Below are 16,755 nucleotides of genomic sequence, written 5' to 3'. Positions count from 1 at the left end.
CTAATACATGGAGAAACACTTGCACAGTCCCTGGTACGCAGTAAGGACTCAGGCAAATGTTTTTTGCATCTGAAGATGCACATCACATCGCTGGCCCTCAGCCAATCAGACCTCCCAGTGTCCTCCGCACACTCTGCTAGGCTTCTGTCTGCTCTGTCATTTGGCTTTATTTATTTCCTGGCAGGTATGAAGTATTTCTATTTCTCAGCACCTGATATGACCTAAAGCTCAGCAGATGTTGGGGAATGACCAGACACGGTCCTTGACAAGAAAGATCTGAACGCTCATCTGATGGGGCTCAGCAAGAAACACCTTCAACCCAGGTCCTAAAGGTGATCTCTATAGGCTGAGATTGGGCCTGGTGGCCTGGTGGGGACAGCACTGTAGGTGGATGAGAACAGAGGAACAGAACGTCCAGACCGCCATAACCCTACAATTCTAGAACGCTCTCTAGCTTAACAATACTTACACTAGGGACAGTAGAGCTTTTCTTGCGTTCAGGAATATCGGCCTTATTGGGATTACTTGCGTTCCCAAGCATGGGACTGGCTGGAGCAATTCCCTTTCCTCCAACAGCACTTCCGCTTGATTTCCGGGAAGGAATTCCGTCTTCTTTGAGGTCACTATCTGCAGTGCTGGTCTGACTCCTTTTTGGATATGCCACAACTGAAGGAATAGCCGGTCCAGCTAAAAGGAAGAGTTTACTTTTTAAAAGTCAGAATACAGTTTTACAATTTATTCTGTGAAAATAAACATATTTTATAAGATGACCTAAGACTGCTATCATCTAAAAAAACACAAGACAGTAAAATCCTGTAATAGGATGTTTCCCGTTCACATATACTGTCTTCCCTATGCAATGAATTCAATTTGGAAATTTCACTTCCTTGTCCCTTTCTATTTTTCTTAAAGTTCTGTTTTGTTTGTTTGCATTTATAAGCTTGTATAGTTGTGCTTCAGAGCTAACTTCAGGGATAGCTGTCCACTGAAAACATCTTCAGAGTGTTACTGTACAGATAAATAATCAAACTAACTTGACGCACATATATCACGCAGAATGAACTGCTTCACCTGGTACATCAGAGTGACACTTTCCCTTTTTTGTATGAGAGATGCCTTCACCTTTGGAACAGAACAGTACAGATTTATGGGTCATGACTTTTGAAGTTTTATCCTAGATCATCTTTTTTTCAAAGATTTTATTTTTTTATTTGACAGAGAGAGACACAGTGAGAGAGGGAACACAAGCAAGGGGAGTGGGAGAGGGAGAAGCAGGCTCCCCGCTGAGCAGAGAGCCGATGCGGGGCTCGATCCCAGGACCCTGGGATCATGCCCTGAGCCGAAGGCAGACACTTACCGACTAAGCCACCAGGTGCCCCTATCCTGGATCTTTTTTTTTTTTTTTTTAAAGATTTTTATTTATTTATTTTTACAGAGAGAGAGAGAGACCACAAGTAGGCAGAGAGTCAGGCAGAGAGAGAGGGGGAAGCAGGCTCCCCGCTGAGCAGAGAGCCCCGATGCGGGGCTCGATCCCAGGACCCTGAGATCATGACCCGAGCCGAAGGCCGCGGCTTAATCCACTGAGCCACCCAGGCGCCCCTCCTGGATCTCTTTTAAAGCACTCATAATCTTCTAGATAAACAGGAATTTGAGTAGACAGGGGAAGGGGACACAAGCGGAGGAATGCCATGTTTCTTAAGCAAATAGCAGGGAGGAAGAGGGCAGCAGTTCCCAGCCATACCCCCACCCCAGGAGGAGTACACCTAAGGACATCCTGGATGGACAATTAACTGATGTCCTATAAAAAAGCATTTGGAGACTCTGATGGTAGCACAGGAGATCTGGAGTTCAAAGAATTTTGGAAATGAATGCAATAACTAGTATATTTCGTTATGTATGTTATTCAGCGGTAATCTTCAGGAATGGCATCAAATGCTCATCATTTATTCTACAGAAGAAACTTTCTATTTTAGACCTATTAAACAGGGCTTGGAGCGGGATACAAAAAGGATACTTCTCGGACAAAAATCTACTATTTGAAACTGAATTAGACGTATACAAAGGTTTGCTTTTATTTATGGGCAGGAAACAACTAAGCTCTGAGTTTGGGAATTTTAACATAAAAACAAAGAAATAAACAAGCCTGGGTTATATTAGCCGTAACACTTATCTTTCTTCTCGACAGCAGAGACAGCTAGAGCATCCTGCGCTTCCTGGCTCAGACTGCACTTCTCGCCAGTGCCACTTGTGTCTGGGAACAGTGAGCTCCACGCACAGTAACCACCAGGGCCGCCACCAGTCAAGCCAGAGCAGTTCCGTCTCAAGGCCTGTCCTTTTCCAGCACAGCCACGCTCTCTACCCCAACCTCTAGTTCCCTAAACACCAGCAATCACTGGTCTGGTTCTGGTCTCCATCTCTGGAATTCTCTCTTTTTGAGAATGTTACATGAATGGATCAATTTCATGACACGTTTTGAGATTTTTTCCCCACTCAGCACAGTTTCCTTGTGATCCATACAAATGGTTGCATCTATCAATACTTTGTTCCTTTTTATTGCCGAGCAGTGTTCCACGGTGTGGCTATCTCACACAGAAATGTGATTTTTACGTAGTAAAACTTGGTAAATATGTCTTTTCTTTCATGGCTGTTAGTGTTGGGGTAACAGCAAGAACAACCCTCACGAGTCCAAGTTATAAAGAAAAAGAAAATTATCTCATTTTAAAAATTTTTTCTTTTAATATTTCTGTATTTTTTATATTCACATCTTCATTCCAAATGGAATTTACCTTTGTATAAGATGTGGGAAATGGATGCAAATTAATATTTTTCTGGTAACTATCATATGCCCCAATACCATTCATTGATTAATAAACCAGGAATTCTTTACTGTTTTTTTTTTTTTTTTTTAAATAAGACAAAGAACCCTTTGAAAATCTAATGAAGATCACCCTTACCAGAAAAATATGTAGACACATACAGGGGGTTCACACAGGTGACCGAAATTAAGAACCACAGGACAGACTTGAGATGTAGTTTTAAGAGTCAGGTATAAATTGCCGGCATCTTGAAGTAGAGATGCGAGGACAAGCTCAAAGCCGGGTTAGCTGCAGGCTTGCTGCCGTTACTCAGTATCAAGGGGGTGGACTTTACTAGACACTGTGTGTGGAATCTATCCCATTTTTAGCACTTAAAGGAACACAGCCAGAGGCATAACCAAATCTTTCCTTTGCTGACCACTATCTTCATCCCAATAAAAGAATAAAAAACAACACAGAATCAGGTCCGTGGCTTTCTATATACATGGATACATGGACTTTTGGAAATATTCTTTTATGAACTTTTTTTTTTTAAGCAGGCTCCACTCCCAACTTGGGCTTTGAATTCACAACCCCGAGATTAAGAGGTACAAGCTCTACTGACTGAGCCAGCCAAAGGCCCCTCTTTTACACATGTTTTAATATTAGAGGCTCCAAGAAGGAAGGATCATTTTTTTTTTTAAGATTTTATTTATTTATATGACAGGCAGAGATCACAAGTAGGCAGAGAGGCAGGCAGAGACAGAGAGAGAGGAGGAAGCAGGCTCCCCGCTGAGCAGAGAGCCCGATGCGGGGCTCGATCCCAGGACCCTGAGATCATGACCTGAGTTGAAGGCAGAGGCTTTAACGCATTGAGCCACCCAGGCGCCCGGAAGGATCATTATTATTATTATGAAAAGACTACTCTGTGAGGTAATCGATCAATGGATTTGTAGACAAAACCACAGGACCCGGGCCCAGAAGTCTGGGGGTTCTGCAACAGGTGTTCCCACTTCTATGCAACCTGGGGAGACTTGGTGAGCTCTCTTGGTCTTTATCCTTATTGATAAAAATGGGAGTTAGGTGAGTGTATGACACCATGTCTAAAGCTCTTTTCAGCTCTAAAATTTTCTGAGCTGGGGAAAAAAGGTATTACCAATCCAAATGGAATATACATACTTAGGGAAGAGTTACCTTATTAAGATAGTCACTAGAGATATGAGAAAACTAAAAAACAAAAAACAAAAAAAAAACCCCGAACAAACCAAAAAACCCCCCAAAAACAAACCAGTTCCCCCTCCTACCAGGACTTTAGGAATAATTCCCTTTAAACTGGGTGATTTAGAACAATCTGAAGGCATTTTGCTAAATGTCCTGTTGTTTAGAGGCACTGAAAACCTCTCCTTAACAACTAACCTGAACATGAACAAAGAGAGAGAGACCCAGATCAACGCTAGGTTTACAAATGCCATGTGCACATTCACAGGTTACAGGCAAATAAGTATGCATGTGTGCACGTGCGTGAACACACACACACACACATACACACACACGCTAGAGTTTCTGGATCCCCACACATGGGGCTGCCTAGAAGGCAGGTTAATTGTTAAGTTTGGTAACCATATTTCTTAGGGTCCAAAGCCTCATAAAAGATTCATTCTGAATCTTAAATGTTTTAAGATTGAGGGTGTTTAGACACATCAACAGCTAGAGTGTGTGGCTGAGAATAACCCAAGTCAAAAATTTAAACCAATGGGGTGCCTGGGTGGCTCAGTGGGTTAAAGCCTCTGCCTTCGGCTCAGGTCATGATCTCAGGGTCCTGGGATCGAGCCCCGCACTGGGGGTGGGGGGTTGGTCTCTGCTCAGCAGGGAGCCTGCTTCCTCCTCTCTCTCTCTGCCTGCCTCTACCTACTTGTGATCTCTGTCTGTCAAATAAATAAACAAACAAACAAACAAACAAACATCTTTAAGGAAAAAAAAAATTTAAACCAAGCGAGGCAAACTGGGGTACTATAGGTTTTCCACGGAAGGCCACATGTAGCCACATAAATTTAGCTTAAGCAAAACTGAAAACCATTTTCCCAGTTCAAGTGCTCAACTGCCACATGTGACCAGTGACTACTCTATGGGACAGCACAGATCTAGAACATTTTCACCACTGCAGCAAGTGCTGGACAATGATCAGGAAAGTAAGTCCAATGCAGAGATGGGGAAGAGAGCGAACAGAGGACCAGAGACGGAAGCAGGGGCTCCAGAGGAATGAGTGTACCAAGGAGATCCAGAGCCTTGAGATGTTCATGCCATCACCGGCAGGACTGGTAGGAAAGAAATGCCCTGAAAGGAAATCAAGTCAGTTTCCCATCCCAGGAGGCCTTAACCCAAAGGTTGCTTCCCATTGTCAGGAGGTCTCTTGTGTAAGGGGCGACTGCAGGGCACACAAGGGAATGGTCTCAGACTTACCATGGTCACTGTACCGCCTCTGCTTCTGGCTGGAAGAAACACTTCTCTGCACCTTGTGGTGAGGAGACTGGCCAGTACTGTTGTTGAGGTCACTGCTTGGCCTAACCTTAGCAAGTGAAAGATTGCTGCTAGAACTGGAGTCACTAGCATCCAGCTAAGAGGAAATGAGAAGAACAGAGCAAAAACCACAACACGGACCCAAGTGGTATGTTAGGAAACTAAACTTCTCATAACACACCAACCTCTCACAAACAGTTCATTCTACAGAGGAAGAATCACATCACATTACAGATGAAGAATTTTGTACAAAAGTACGCAATTTGTACAAAAATGACGACCTTCAATTTGGAGAAAAATATTTTTCTGACTGACAAAAAAGCTCACAAAAGGATAGGTAGTTATGAGCTTCTTTCTAGGTTTTTTCATATAACTTAAAATGCTCTCTGTTCACTCATCTCATACTTTCTTTACATCATTCCTACACTATTAGTGACTATAGGTTAACTTACAACATTCAAGTTTGTGACAATACCTACCGTTAAGGTTCTACCTCAAAGTTAAAATAGTAGTTCGTAATGGTCTGTCATTTGCAGGTAAATTTAAAAATGATACATCAAATATTATACATATTAACAAAATAAAATCTAAGAAAAGAGCTTACTAAACTCATTTACCTAAAAGTCATGTTAGCTCTTTCTGATTACTCTTACCTCCGAAGATTTTCTCCCCAATAGCAAATATGTAGCTGTGATCTCATCGTATTTCATCTTACTAAGAGATTCTTGAATTTCTTCTTGTGAATATCCCATTCCCACCATAATATCTAAAAGAAGGACATAATATAGTGTATGTGTGTTTTTTTTTTTAAGATTTTATTTATTTATTTGACAGACAGAAATCACAAGCAGGCAGAGGCAGGCAGAGGCAGGCAGAGAGAGGAGGAAGCAGGTTCCCTGCCGAGCAGAGAGCCCGATGCGGGGCTCGATCCCAGGACCCTGGGATCATGACCTGAGCCGAAGGCAGAGGCCTTAACCCACTGAGCCACCCAGGTGCCCCTAGCGTACGTGTTTTGTTTGGATACAAAATCACTGTGTTACAGGATAAAATAATTTCCTTGATTTGACCCACAATGTTGTAGATTTTCTAACATAAATGGGCGGTTAGTTTATTTCTGAGTTACTAAGTGATATTCTAGGAAACTACAGTAAGTTCCTAAATACGACAACACATAAGGTGAGTCACATACCTTATGTTCAACTTCCTATTGTTCCCATTTTAGGCATATCCATAGGCGTCAATACAGAAATATGTTACTTGCACACACACAGCATGCAGGCACAGAGTAATTACCTATTCTTTTCTGGTCTGAGATGTCTAGTTCTGGTTCAACAAATGGTTTAAGTTCATCTTCTTCATGCCCTGCATTGATCCATCTGTCCTTCATGATTTGCTGAAAGGTGAACTGTTCATTAGCAGCATAAAACAAAACATGCTGATAGCCACAATATTAAGAAAAATTTATTTTCAACATTTCAAGGATTATATCTCAAATGGTAACTTTTAGAAAAACCTTTAATGTCTCAATTTCTGCTTAAAAAGCCCCAGGACAGTATTCATTATGTCAAACAATCCAAGCAAAGTTCTAAAAATACTGTGAAGATTCTCCAAAATTGTTACTTATTTTGCACTTATGCGATTACCTCTAGAGTGCCTCGTTTTATTGGATTTAGCACCAGGAAACGTTTGAGAAGGTTTTCACAGTCTGTGGACATGTAGAAAGGGATTCTGTATTTCCCTCTTAATACTCTTTCTCTCAGTTCCTTTTGGGGGGCAGGGAGGAAAAAAAACTAGTGAGTCAATTTTTAGGTTAAAAAAGAACCCCGAGACCCCATCATACCGACAGATTATTAAAATATTAACCCTAATCATTTAATAAAACATTTAGCATTCTGAAGAAAGTGGATAACAACTGTTCTTATACCTTTAGGTTCTGTCCATCAAAGGGGAGTGACCCGCTGACTAGAGTGTAGAGAATTACGCCAAGGCTCCACACGTCCACTTCTGGCCCATCGTATTTCTTGCCCTGGAAGAGCTCTGGGGCTGCATATGGAGGACTGCCACAAAACGTATCCAGTTTACTGCCAACAGTAAATTCATTGCTAAAACCAAAGTCAGCTATTTTAATGTTCATATCAGCATCTAACAATAGATTTTCGGCCTAGAGGAAAAACATCAAGACAAAAATGAAATTTAACCAAAACAGAATTAGAACTGTGATAGAATTAGGCATTTCATAAAAGCTTTTTGTAATGATATAAAGTTAATATATACTAATGAAAAAAATGAGAAAACATTCTTTCTAGAGGAAAAACAAAAAAATAGGAGATAAATTAGAATTTCTAATTTTTAAAAAAAATAATCACTATACCCAATGTGGGGCTGGAACTCACAACCCTAGGATCAAGAGTCAGATGCTCTACTGACTGAGCCAGCCAGGCACCCCAAGATTTCTAATTTTTAAACATTAACAACCAGTAACGGATATAAGGTATAGATGAACTCTGGCAATATTTTAAACAACAAATGCCCAATGATCAAAAAAATCATTTGTATAGCTTTCTTAATTAGTAAGTGGCTTTAAAAAAATGAACACTTGCTTTAAATTTATTTTAAATTTAAAAAAATGAACACTTGCTTTAGATTTTATTAAAAAAATTGCTGAAGAGCTGTGCAGTGACTATCACCGGGGAGGGGAAAGCCGCAGACCTCATTCAAGATACAGATCACAGTCATTTTCATTTATTGCACCAAATATCCACCACGTGCCAATGACACATCTGGCATTATATATTTGTGTCTGAACATGTAATGATGAACAAGACAGACAGGGTCTGGCCCTCAAGGAGCTTGCAAGTTTAGAAGGGGGGAAGGCAGAAAACCAAGCAGCTGCACTCTGACCTAAATGCTGTAACTGAGGATGCGTGGGGAGCTGTGGGCTTGGCACTGAAAGGCGCAGGAAGGTTTCCTAGAGGGGGTGAAATCAAAGCTGCTGCCTGGAGGCTTCGGTAAAAACAGTCTGAAAACCCAGAAGGAAAGAGAGAACATGTTTTACATTCAAGAAACTGAGACAGTGTGTGGGAAAGTGGTGCAGGGGACATGGCCATGGCTGAATCACAAAGGGCCAGTTGAATGACCAGTAGAAAGTTCAAGTTTTCAATCTAATGGCAATGGGGAGCCGTTAAAGAGTCACTCAAGCAGGAAAACAACAATCTTATTTCTATTTTTTTTTCTTTCTTTTTTTTATATTTTATTTATTTGACAGAGAGAAATCACAACCAGGCAGAGAGGCAGACAGAGAGAGAGGAGGAAGCAGGCTCCCTGCAGAGCAGAGAGCCTGATGCGGGGCTCGATCCCAGGACTCTGGGATCGTGACCTGAGCCAAAGGCAGAGGTTTTAACCCACTGAGCCACCCAGGCGCCCCTTCTGTTTTTTTTTTTAAAGATTTTATTTATTTGACAGAGAGAGAGATCACAAGTAGGCAGAGATGCAGGCAGTGCGGGGGTGGGGGTGGGAGCAGACTCCCCACTGAGCAGAGAGCCTGATGCGGGGCTCAATCCCAGGACCCTGAGATCATGACCCGAGCCAAAGGCAGAGGCTTAACCCACTGAGCCACCCAGGCGCCCCTCTTATATCTATTTTTAAAAGGCCATTCTGGGGGCACCTGGGTGGCTCAGTGGGTTGGGGCTCTGCCTTCGGCTCGGGTCATGATCTTGGGGTCCTGGGATTGAGCCCCGCATCGGGCTCTTTGGTAGGCGGGAAGCTTGCTTCCCTTCCTCTCTCTCTGCCTGCCTTTCTGCCTACTTGTGATCTCTGTCTGTCAAATAAATAAATAGAATCTTAAAAAAAAAAATTAAAGGCCATTCTGGTTGCAGCATGTAAAATAGATGAGGGAGGGAGGGGCAAGATTGGAAGCAGGAAGACTAACAAGAAGCTGGTGAATGAGATACTGGCAGTCTGGAGGAGGACAGTGGTCCCAGGGAGAGAAAAGAGCGCACTCAAGAAGTATGGGGAACAGTAGCAAAAGGACCTGGAGACTGAGCAGATGGTAGAGCAAAGGAGACGGAGGCACTAAGGGACATGAGGTGTCAGAACGAGAACACTCCCATTCAGGAACGAAGAAGGTAGGCTGCAAGCCAGCTGAACCCGAGGGACAGGAGCAGAGTTTAGCTGGTGCCCATCTGTCACCTCAGGCTGCAGGCATGGAATCTGGGGTCATCAGCACACAGGTGGCCACCGCAGCTACTAGAGTGGACGTGTAAGCAGCACACATGGGTGTGAGAGGGACAAGCTACTGATGACGAGGACATGCGGAGAGGGAGGAAGCGAGTACCAACAAACGCAGATGGTACTCAGGGAGATGCGGCCGTGAAGCTGGAGAGAGAAAGCAAGTTTATGTGGAAGGGGACTTGGGGTGGAGCGGTTTTTTGATAAAATATGGTCCAGACTTCAGCATGATTTTGTAAATGCTGCTGGTGGGAAGCCAGTAGGTAGAGAGGGCCCAGAACCGAGATGCATGGTCAGCTGAGCCAGCCTACCGGCTGTAACAAGAAGAATGTTCAGTGAAGGGTGGGTATTGGCGTAGCTTACTTTGCAGGTTTGCTGGGAAACTGAAGGAGTTTCTGCCTGGCATTTCTATGTTATCTGGGAAATAGAAAACCTTATCCTATGCCAAGAGTGAGGGCAGGAACAGGTCTTCAGCACCACTGTTAACAGGAGAGAACACTGGCCAGAGACGGAGAAGAGGTGGCCAGGTGGTACTGAGGGCACCGTCCAGGTGACAGCAAACATTTCTGGAGGTCCCCGTTTGGTAGTGTGATAATATTTCTACAGAGACCAACTATGAGCTACCTTCACTGAAACATAAGATACTTTTACAAAAAATTTTTATTGTGTTATGTTAGTCGCTATAAAATACATCATTAGTTTTTGATGCAGTGTTCCAAGATTCATTGTTTATGTACAACACCCAGTGCTCCATGCAATATGTGCCCTCCTTAATACCTACCACCAGGCTCACCCTACCTCCCACCCCCATAAGGTACCCATAAGATACTTTAAATAAACTCCATATTTCATTAATACCAAAATCTGATTAAAAGGATCAATTATTATATAAGTGATCGATCAATAAATTCTACTCTTGAAAGCAATAAAAAGATCAATTATTATAGGATTTACTTTGTCTTCTTAATGACACCATCTAATTAGTGACCACCAAGAGAACTGACCACATACAGGCAGAGCGTACTCTCACAGACCAAGGGCCCTGCAACTCACCTTGAGGTCTCTGTGCACAATCCGCTTTTGGTGGCAGTACTGGACTGCAGATACGATCTGCACAGGAGAGACACAGGTTAATCATCATCATTAAGATGAAAGCCTCATTAATGTTCACACATGTAAAATACTCTGTGAGCACCTGACTCTGTGGGTCTCTAAAAATAATTTTCTTGTGCTTTGAAACTTTCCAATTGGAGAAATTCAGGGGTGAAGGTAAGAAAAGATAGGTGAGGATGTTCTTCCTGCTCTCTCTAGTTTTCAATGGGTAGTCTCCTCTTGGGCTTATCCCCTGACATTCTGGTTATCTGTGAATATGATGCCAGGGCCCAAGAAATCACCAGGATCTGGAGGACCCTAGCTGCCCCGAGAGCCAGGATCGGATGGTTCTAGCGCAAGCTTTCCATATCCATGTAATCAACTCGAAACCAAACTGTTAGTTATAGACTATCCATGGCAAGGCATTCATCCAGGTTGGGTCTCCTTTGTTAATTACTTCTCTTCCCAGTCAGGACTGCTCCTTACAACAAACACTCTCGTCCTTTTAGCTGATGTGGGTTCAAAGACAGCAAAACTTACTCCCCTCTCTGATGATCAGTTTCCTCCTCCTTGAAACGGAAGAGGAAATGTAATATATGTGAACTAGACCAGCTAAGTTATCATGTGCTTGATCCGTAAGGGTCCCTTCTATTCTCAGCAAATGGTATGTTTTCATTTAGTAAATTCTGGGTCACTCCTGTTGACTAAACAACTATTTTGCTGAAATTTCACACTTACTGGTTAACTTTTAAATATTTTTGAAAGATTTTATGTATTATTTATTTGAGAGGGAGAGCAAAACAAGCAGGGGGGGTGGGAACAGAAAAGGTAGAGGGACAAGCAGGCTCCCCACTGAGCAGTGAGCCTGATTCAGGGCTTGATCCCAGGACCCTGGGATCACGACCTGAGCTGAGGTGAAGCCAGACACTTAATATACCGAGCCACCCAGGTACCCCAGAAGACTCCTTTTCTAGTTAATAAAAGTTTTATATGCCTATTACAGGAATTTTAGGAAATACAGAAAGGTATACATAAGCACATGCCTGCTAACATCTCTTATTGTTTTAGTGTGTCTGCTTCTAATCTTTTTGTTGGTGTTATGCCAGTGTAACTACATATGACCACATATATGCAAAACTGGGGTTCTAATGATAATATTGCTTGTTTCTCCAGATAATCATCAGCTTTTAATTGTAAGCCCCCCACACCCACCTACACTGAACATAAACCCTCAGAGAATGCTGTTTTTTGTTTTTAGGTAGGCTTCACACCCAGTGTGGGGCTTGAACTCATCACCTTGACCTTACTTCTGCCTCATCCGACTTTCCCTCTTCTCTCCCCAACCCCACTAATACTGAGATTTCTCCTACAGGTTACTTTCAAATTCTGCATTTGAATAAGATTTGACAATTTCCTACCCTTTCTCAAAGTGATCAAAGTTGTTCTCCTTTTACCTCCAAACAACTCAAAGTTAACCTTTTTAAAGTCACAATAACCTGAAAATATTCAACTTTAAGTCACTGGGTTGGGTTTGTTTTTTGTTTTGTTTTGTTTGTTTTTTTTTTTTTTTTTTGCATTCTTTTAAGCTAGAAGCAGTTATTTCTTTAAAAAGGTAGAGGATCTGGATGTTGTCCAGATTGAAATATGAATGCAAACTTAATTTACCTCTAGTCAGACAGGAAAAAGCAGAGGCAGCTACATTACCAACCCACCAAGAAAGAGGTGAGGAAAGATAATGGAGGCAGGAATCTGTTCCCTTTCTTTGAAAAGAACAGAGCTCATTCAAAAGCTTAAAACCACACAAATGGTCATTAGGATGAGAATGGCCAAGGAGGTGGGAAGGAGACCCTATCTGCGGATGGATGTGGAAAGAAGGGCCCATTTCAGACAAGTAGTGTTTTCATGAGGAGTGTACCTTGTGTACGGCATACCTTCCTCTACCACAAAGAGGAAGACTTCTTATCCCGTCAAAGTAAGAAGGCCTATCAACTTTTGTAGAGTGTGGCAGTTTATAATAGAGCACAGTGGAAACACCAATATCCCGACTGATCCTTCCAGGTTTAAATGAAGGATCTTAAGGAAATACTAAGGCAAGAATGAAGGATTACATTACATTGTAAACAGTATAAATCAAGTCATCAGTTGTAAAAGCACATAAATTATCTTTCCCTGACCAGCTAACGGGTTCCTCAAATAAAGACTTCAGAATTTCTGCAGGGAATTTATTTATTTATTTAAAAAAAGATTTTATTTATTTATTTGACACAGAGAGAGAGACACGAGTAGGCAGAGAGGCAGGCAGAGAGAGGGGGAAGCAGGCTCGCCGCTGAGCAGATGTGGGGCTCGATCCCAGGACCCTGAGACCAAGACCTGAGCGCAGAGGCTTACCCATTGAGCCACCCAGGCGCCCCGAAATTTATTTTTTTTAAAGGTTATTTATTTTTTTGAGAGAGTGAGCGAGCATGAGTCGGGCAGAGACACAGAGGAAGGAGGAGAAGCAGACTTCCCGCTGAGCAGGGAGGCCAACTCAGGGCTCTACCCCAGGACTCTGAGATCACCACCTGAGCTAAGGCAAACGCTTGACCGACTGAGCCACGGAGAGGCCCCTGACTCAACAGTTAGTAACTGTTCGAGTCCCTCCAACAAGTCAGACCCTGCCAGGGGGATGGGTGGAGACGGAAGAAGTGAGGAGCAGTCACAGGGTTATGCGCTAGTTGCTTCCTTGGAGATAGTCAGGCTCAAACCTGCTGTTCCTCACAGTCAACAAACCATATTCACATAAATGTTTGTGAGTCAGACAGATTCAACTTAGTGGGAAGGGATTTAAGAATTATGAGGCAAAAAAAAATCCCCTGGCTTTTAAGTGGTCAATTTATAAAAATTAAGAGTATAGTTACAGAAAGGGCCAAACAGACTTTGTTCTGTCATAAAGAGAAATTTGTGCTTCCCTCTGTAGATCACAGAATAAAATCACTAGGGGTGCCTGGGTGGCTCAGTCATTAAGCATCTGCCTTCAGCTCAGGTCACAATCCCAGGACCCAGGATCAAGCCCAGCACTGGGCTCCCTGCTCAGTGGGAAGCCTGCTTCCTCCCTTTCCCACTGCCCCTGCTTGTGTTCCCTCTCTTGCTATCACTCTCTTCCCTCTCTTGCTGTCTCTCTCTGTGACAAATAAATAAATAAAAATCTTAAAAAAAAAAAAGATTTTGTCAGAGAGAAAGAGAGAGCGAGAGCATAAGCAGGCAGAGCTGTAGGCAGAGGCAGACAGAAGCAGGCTCCCTGCTGTTCAAGGAGCCCAATGTGGAACTTGATCCCAGGACCCTGGGATCACGACCCGAGCCAAAGGCAGCGGCTTAACCCATTGAGCCACCCAGGTGTCCCTAAATAAATAAAAATCTTAAAAAAAAGGGGGGGGAACACCTGGGTGGCTCGGTGGGTTAAGCCTCTGCCTTTGGCTCAGGTCATGATCTCAGGGTCCTGGGATCGAGCCCCACACTGGGCTCTCTGCCTACTTGTGATCTCTGTCAAATAAATAAATAAAATCTTAAAAAAAAAAAAAAAAAAAAAGAATTGGAAGGCATTTCAAAACTAATCATCAAGTATAACTTCCAATCTTTGTAGGTAGAAAAGTTAAGGATACGAAGAGTTAAATCATAGCCAAAGATTAGTCTTAAAATTTGTTATTTAGTAGGTTTTAATTCAAAGTACCATTAGTATTAATGTTTTTAAGTTAAATTTAAGCCTACTCTAGCTTATGTGAGACAAAATTAATGAATTTTGAGATTGTGACACTCTTCTTGTTAAAAACTGGGAAATGGTTTTAATTAATGTAATCGTAAGTGTTTTGAAAGACCCTAGATTTTTGAGGCTATTGTCAAAAACTAAGGTTAAGAGTGAGGTGAAAATCCTGAGAAAGCTAGAAATAGAACCCATCGTTGCCTCTTACACAGTGCCTTAGGCATGAAAGATACTTAATAAATAAATTTTTGTTAAATTGAATGGCCAACCCCTCCCTGCTCATCCAATAGGCCTTATAACCATTTAGAGAGGCAAACACTGTTTCAGGGTTTAAGAAGCAAGATTAGTTTATTAAATTAATAAAGGTGCATTAATTCATACCTGTCTAAATTTAGCTCTTGCTTCCTTTTCCTTCATTCTTCCATGTGCGACCAAATAGTCAAACACTTCACCTATAATCAAGAGAAATAAAAGTAAGCAGAAGTCCTACTTCTGAGCATTAATTTTCCCGTAAATTGATGATGTTTCACTTTTATAAATGCTCTAATTTTTATTTTTAAAAACAGGCATGAAGATAACTGAAACGTGGATTTTGAACTTAAAGCCTAGTCTTAACTTTAACTACAGGCAAAAGTTCTTTGATAAAATCTTTAAACTAGAGAAAAACCTTAAAATTAAACTTTCCTATGTTTATACAACATTTTAAGGGTTATATTTTCAATGTGCTTTAATAAAAACTGAAAGTTAAAATGGGAAAATGATATGTGTTAAAAGAGGATGGCATTTCCACTGTAGGATTATTAAAAAAGCAGTTCCTGAATATAATAATTAATTCAGCAAATACTGAGTGCCTACTAACTGCCAGGCACTCTTCTAGGTTCTGGGGAAATACAGCAGTGAGCCACGTGAAGTCCTTTGCTCACAAGGAGTTTACATTCTAGCAGGGAGAGAGAGGTAATCAACAAACATGTGAATGGGACGTCAGCTGACAAGGACTGTGGAGCAGGTAGGGAAGAAACAGGGAGTGTGTCTGCCTGTGCAAGTGCTTTGGGGACTACTGTGAGGGAGAGGGCACTGTCATTATCAGGGAGAAAGAGTCTAGGCAGAGCAAAGAGCAAAGAGCAGTAAGGCTGTGTAGCCAAAGAAGTATAAACAAGGAGAAGGGAATTACTGAATGGGCATGGAAAGTGGGAAGGAGGCGTAAGGCCACGAAGAGTCCCGCAGGCTTTGCTCTGAGTGAGAAGAAGCAGAGGAGGCTATGAAATGACTGACCTCTTGAAAGGGGCACTCTGGCTGCCAGAGTGGAAAAGAGGTCAGGGTTGGGGAAGAGACAGAAAGATAAGAGGGAGTAGCACAATCATCAGGGCAAGAAGGAGGGAGGCTGGGCCTCAAGTGGGAAGTGGCAGTGGTGGTGAGAAGTGGGGGGGTTCGGGATTCAGTGGGAATGTCAAGCCAACAGAACACACTGGTGGACATCCACCTGGTAGTTTATACAACAGAAATTCCTCAGGGAAGAGGTGGTACTTCAGGAAATACGTTAGTATTGCCAATTGCTTATAAATTGGGAATAAAGAAACAATATCTCTGTAATCAACAGAAAAGGGTACTAATTGAGCAAATTATGTTTCCCAAAATATGTCCTGGGAAAGAATCACATCTACTTTATACAAATAAAGAGTATTTCCAGGAGCTTAGTGACAACATTCAACTAAAGGATTTTGATACTTAAAAAATGCTTAGTTTCAGAACATAACATGCTTTTGAGGAGAAAGTTACTCTGAATTATATATTAGTATCTCTAACTTTTAAGCTTCTAGCCTAGCTGAGACATTTTTAAATAATGGATGGGCGTAAATATTTTCAAGTTATCACTTGATTGCGTAATGATCTTTTAAAACACATTACAAACTGTTAATTTACACTACACAATTCGTTTAACTATGATGAATTATGAAGTTAAATGTCAGCTCAGTAATGTGTCCATATTTTCTAAACAAATGACCTTTCTATTTGCAGAATAGTGTACAACGTCAAAACAAGTGGTTAAAAAGTGAAAGCAACTGAAGATGTGTGCGTACCATACAGAAAACAGCTTCAACTTAAAAGATAACGACAGTGGATTGACCCCACTAGTTGCTGTACCCACTAGCTGTTGTAGAGTAACCTGGAGAAAAGTCCAAGTCTGTCAAAAAATTTTAAAATATTTTTATAAATTCAAAAGCAATATAAACCTCTTAAGAGATTCTGGAACAATAAAGTCATACTCACAATCACTAAATTATGTATCAGGAATTCAACCCAGAGCTCTTTATTTTCCTTATTAAAAATGTATTAGCACTCAGATTAAGAAGCTACACTGAAAACCTCAAAAGGCTATTTGTTGGAAAA

The 16,755-nt window shown here is 41.8% G+C and overlaps 1 protein-coding gene across 9 annotated transcripts in view; it reads right to left on the bottom strand.

Moving 5' to 3' along the window:
* The window catches only part of MARK3 (microtubule affinity regulating kinase 3), a 112,647-nt gene that overhangs the window by 19,821 nt on the left and 76,071 nt on the right, over nt 1-16,755 (bottom strand). For 7 of the 9 annotated variants that reach the window (XM_046010402.1, XM_046010403.1, XM_046010405.1 and 4 more), the window contains 8 exons: nt 14,749-14,819; nt 10,593-10,649; nt 7,237-7,473; nt 6,956-7,075; nt 6,606-6,705; nt 5,966-6,078; nt 5,256-5,409; nt 470-687 (listed from right to left, as the gene is read on the bottom strand). In XM_046010402.1, coding sequence (XP_045866358.1) covers nt 470-687; nt 5,256-5,409; nt 5,966-6,078; nt 6,606-6,705; nt 6,956-7,075; nt 7,237-7,473; nt 10,593-10,649; nt 14,749-14,819 — 1,070 coding nt within the window. The remainder of the gene's footprint in view (nt 1-469; nt 688-5,255; nt 5,410-5,965; nt 6,079-6,605; nt 6,706-6,955; nt 7,076-7,236; nt 7,474-10,592; nt 10,650-14,748; nt 14,820-16,755) is intronic. The other 2 variants (XM_046010404.1, XM_046010411.1) reach the window with 1 other exon arrangement.

The sequence above is a fragment of the Meles meles genome, chromosome 6 (assembly GCF_922984935.1).
Source record: "Meles meles chromosome 6, mMelMel3.1 paternal haplotype, whole genome shotgun sequence".
Lineage (NCBI taxonomy): Eukaryota > Metazoa > Chordata > Mammalia > Carnivora > Mustelidae > Meles > Meles meles.
Note: the sequence above shows the minus strand (reverse complement) of the source record. Positions and strands in the feature narration are given on the sequence as shown.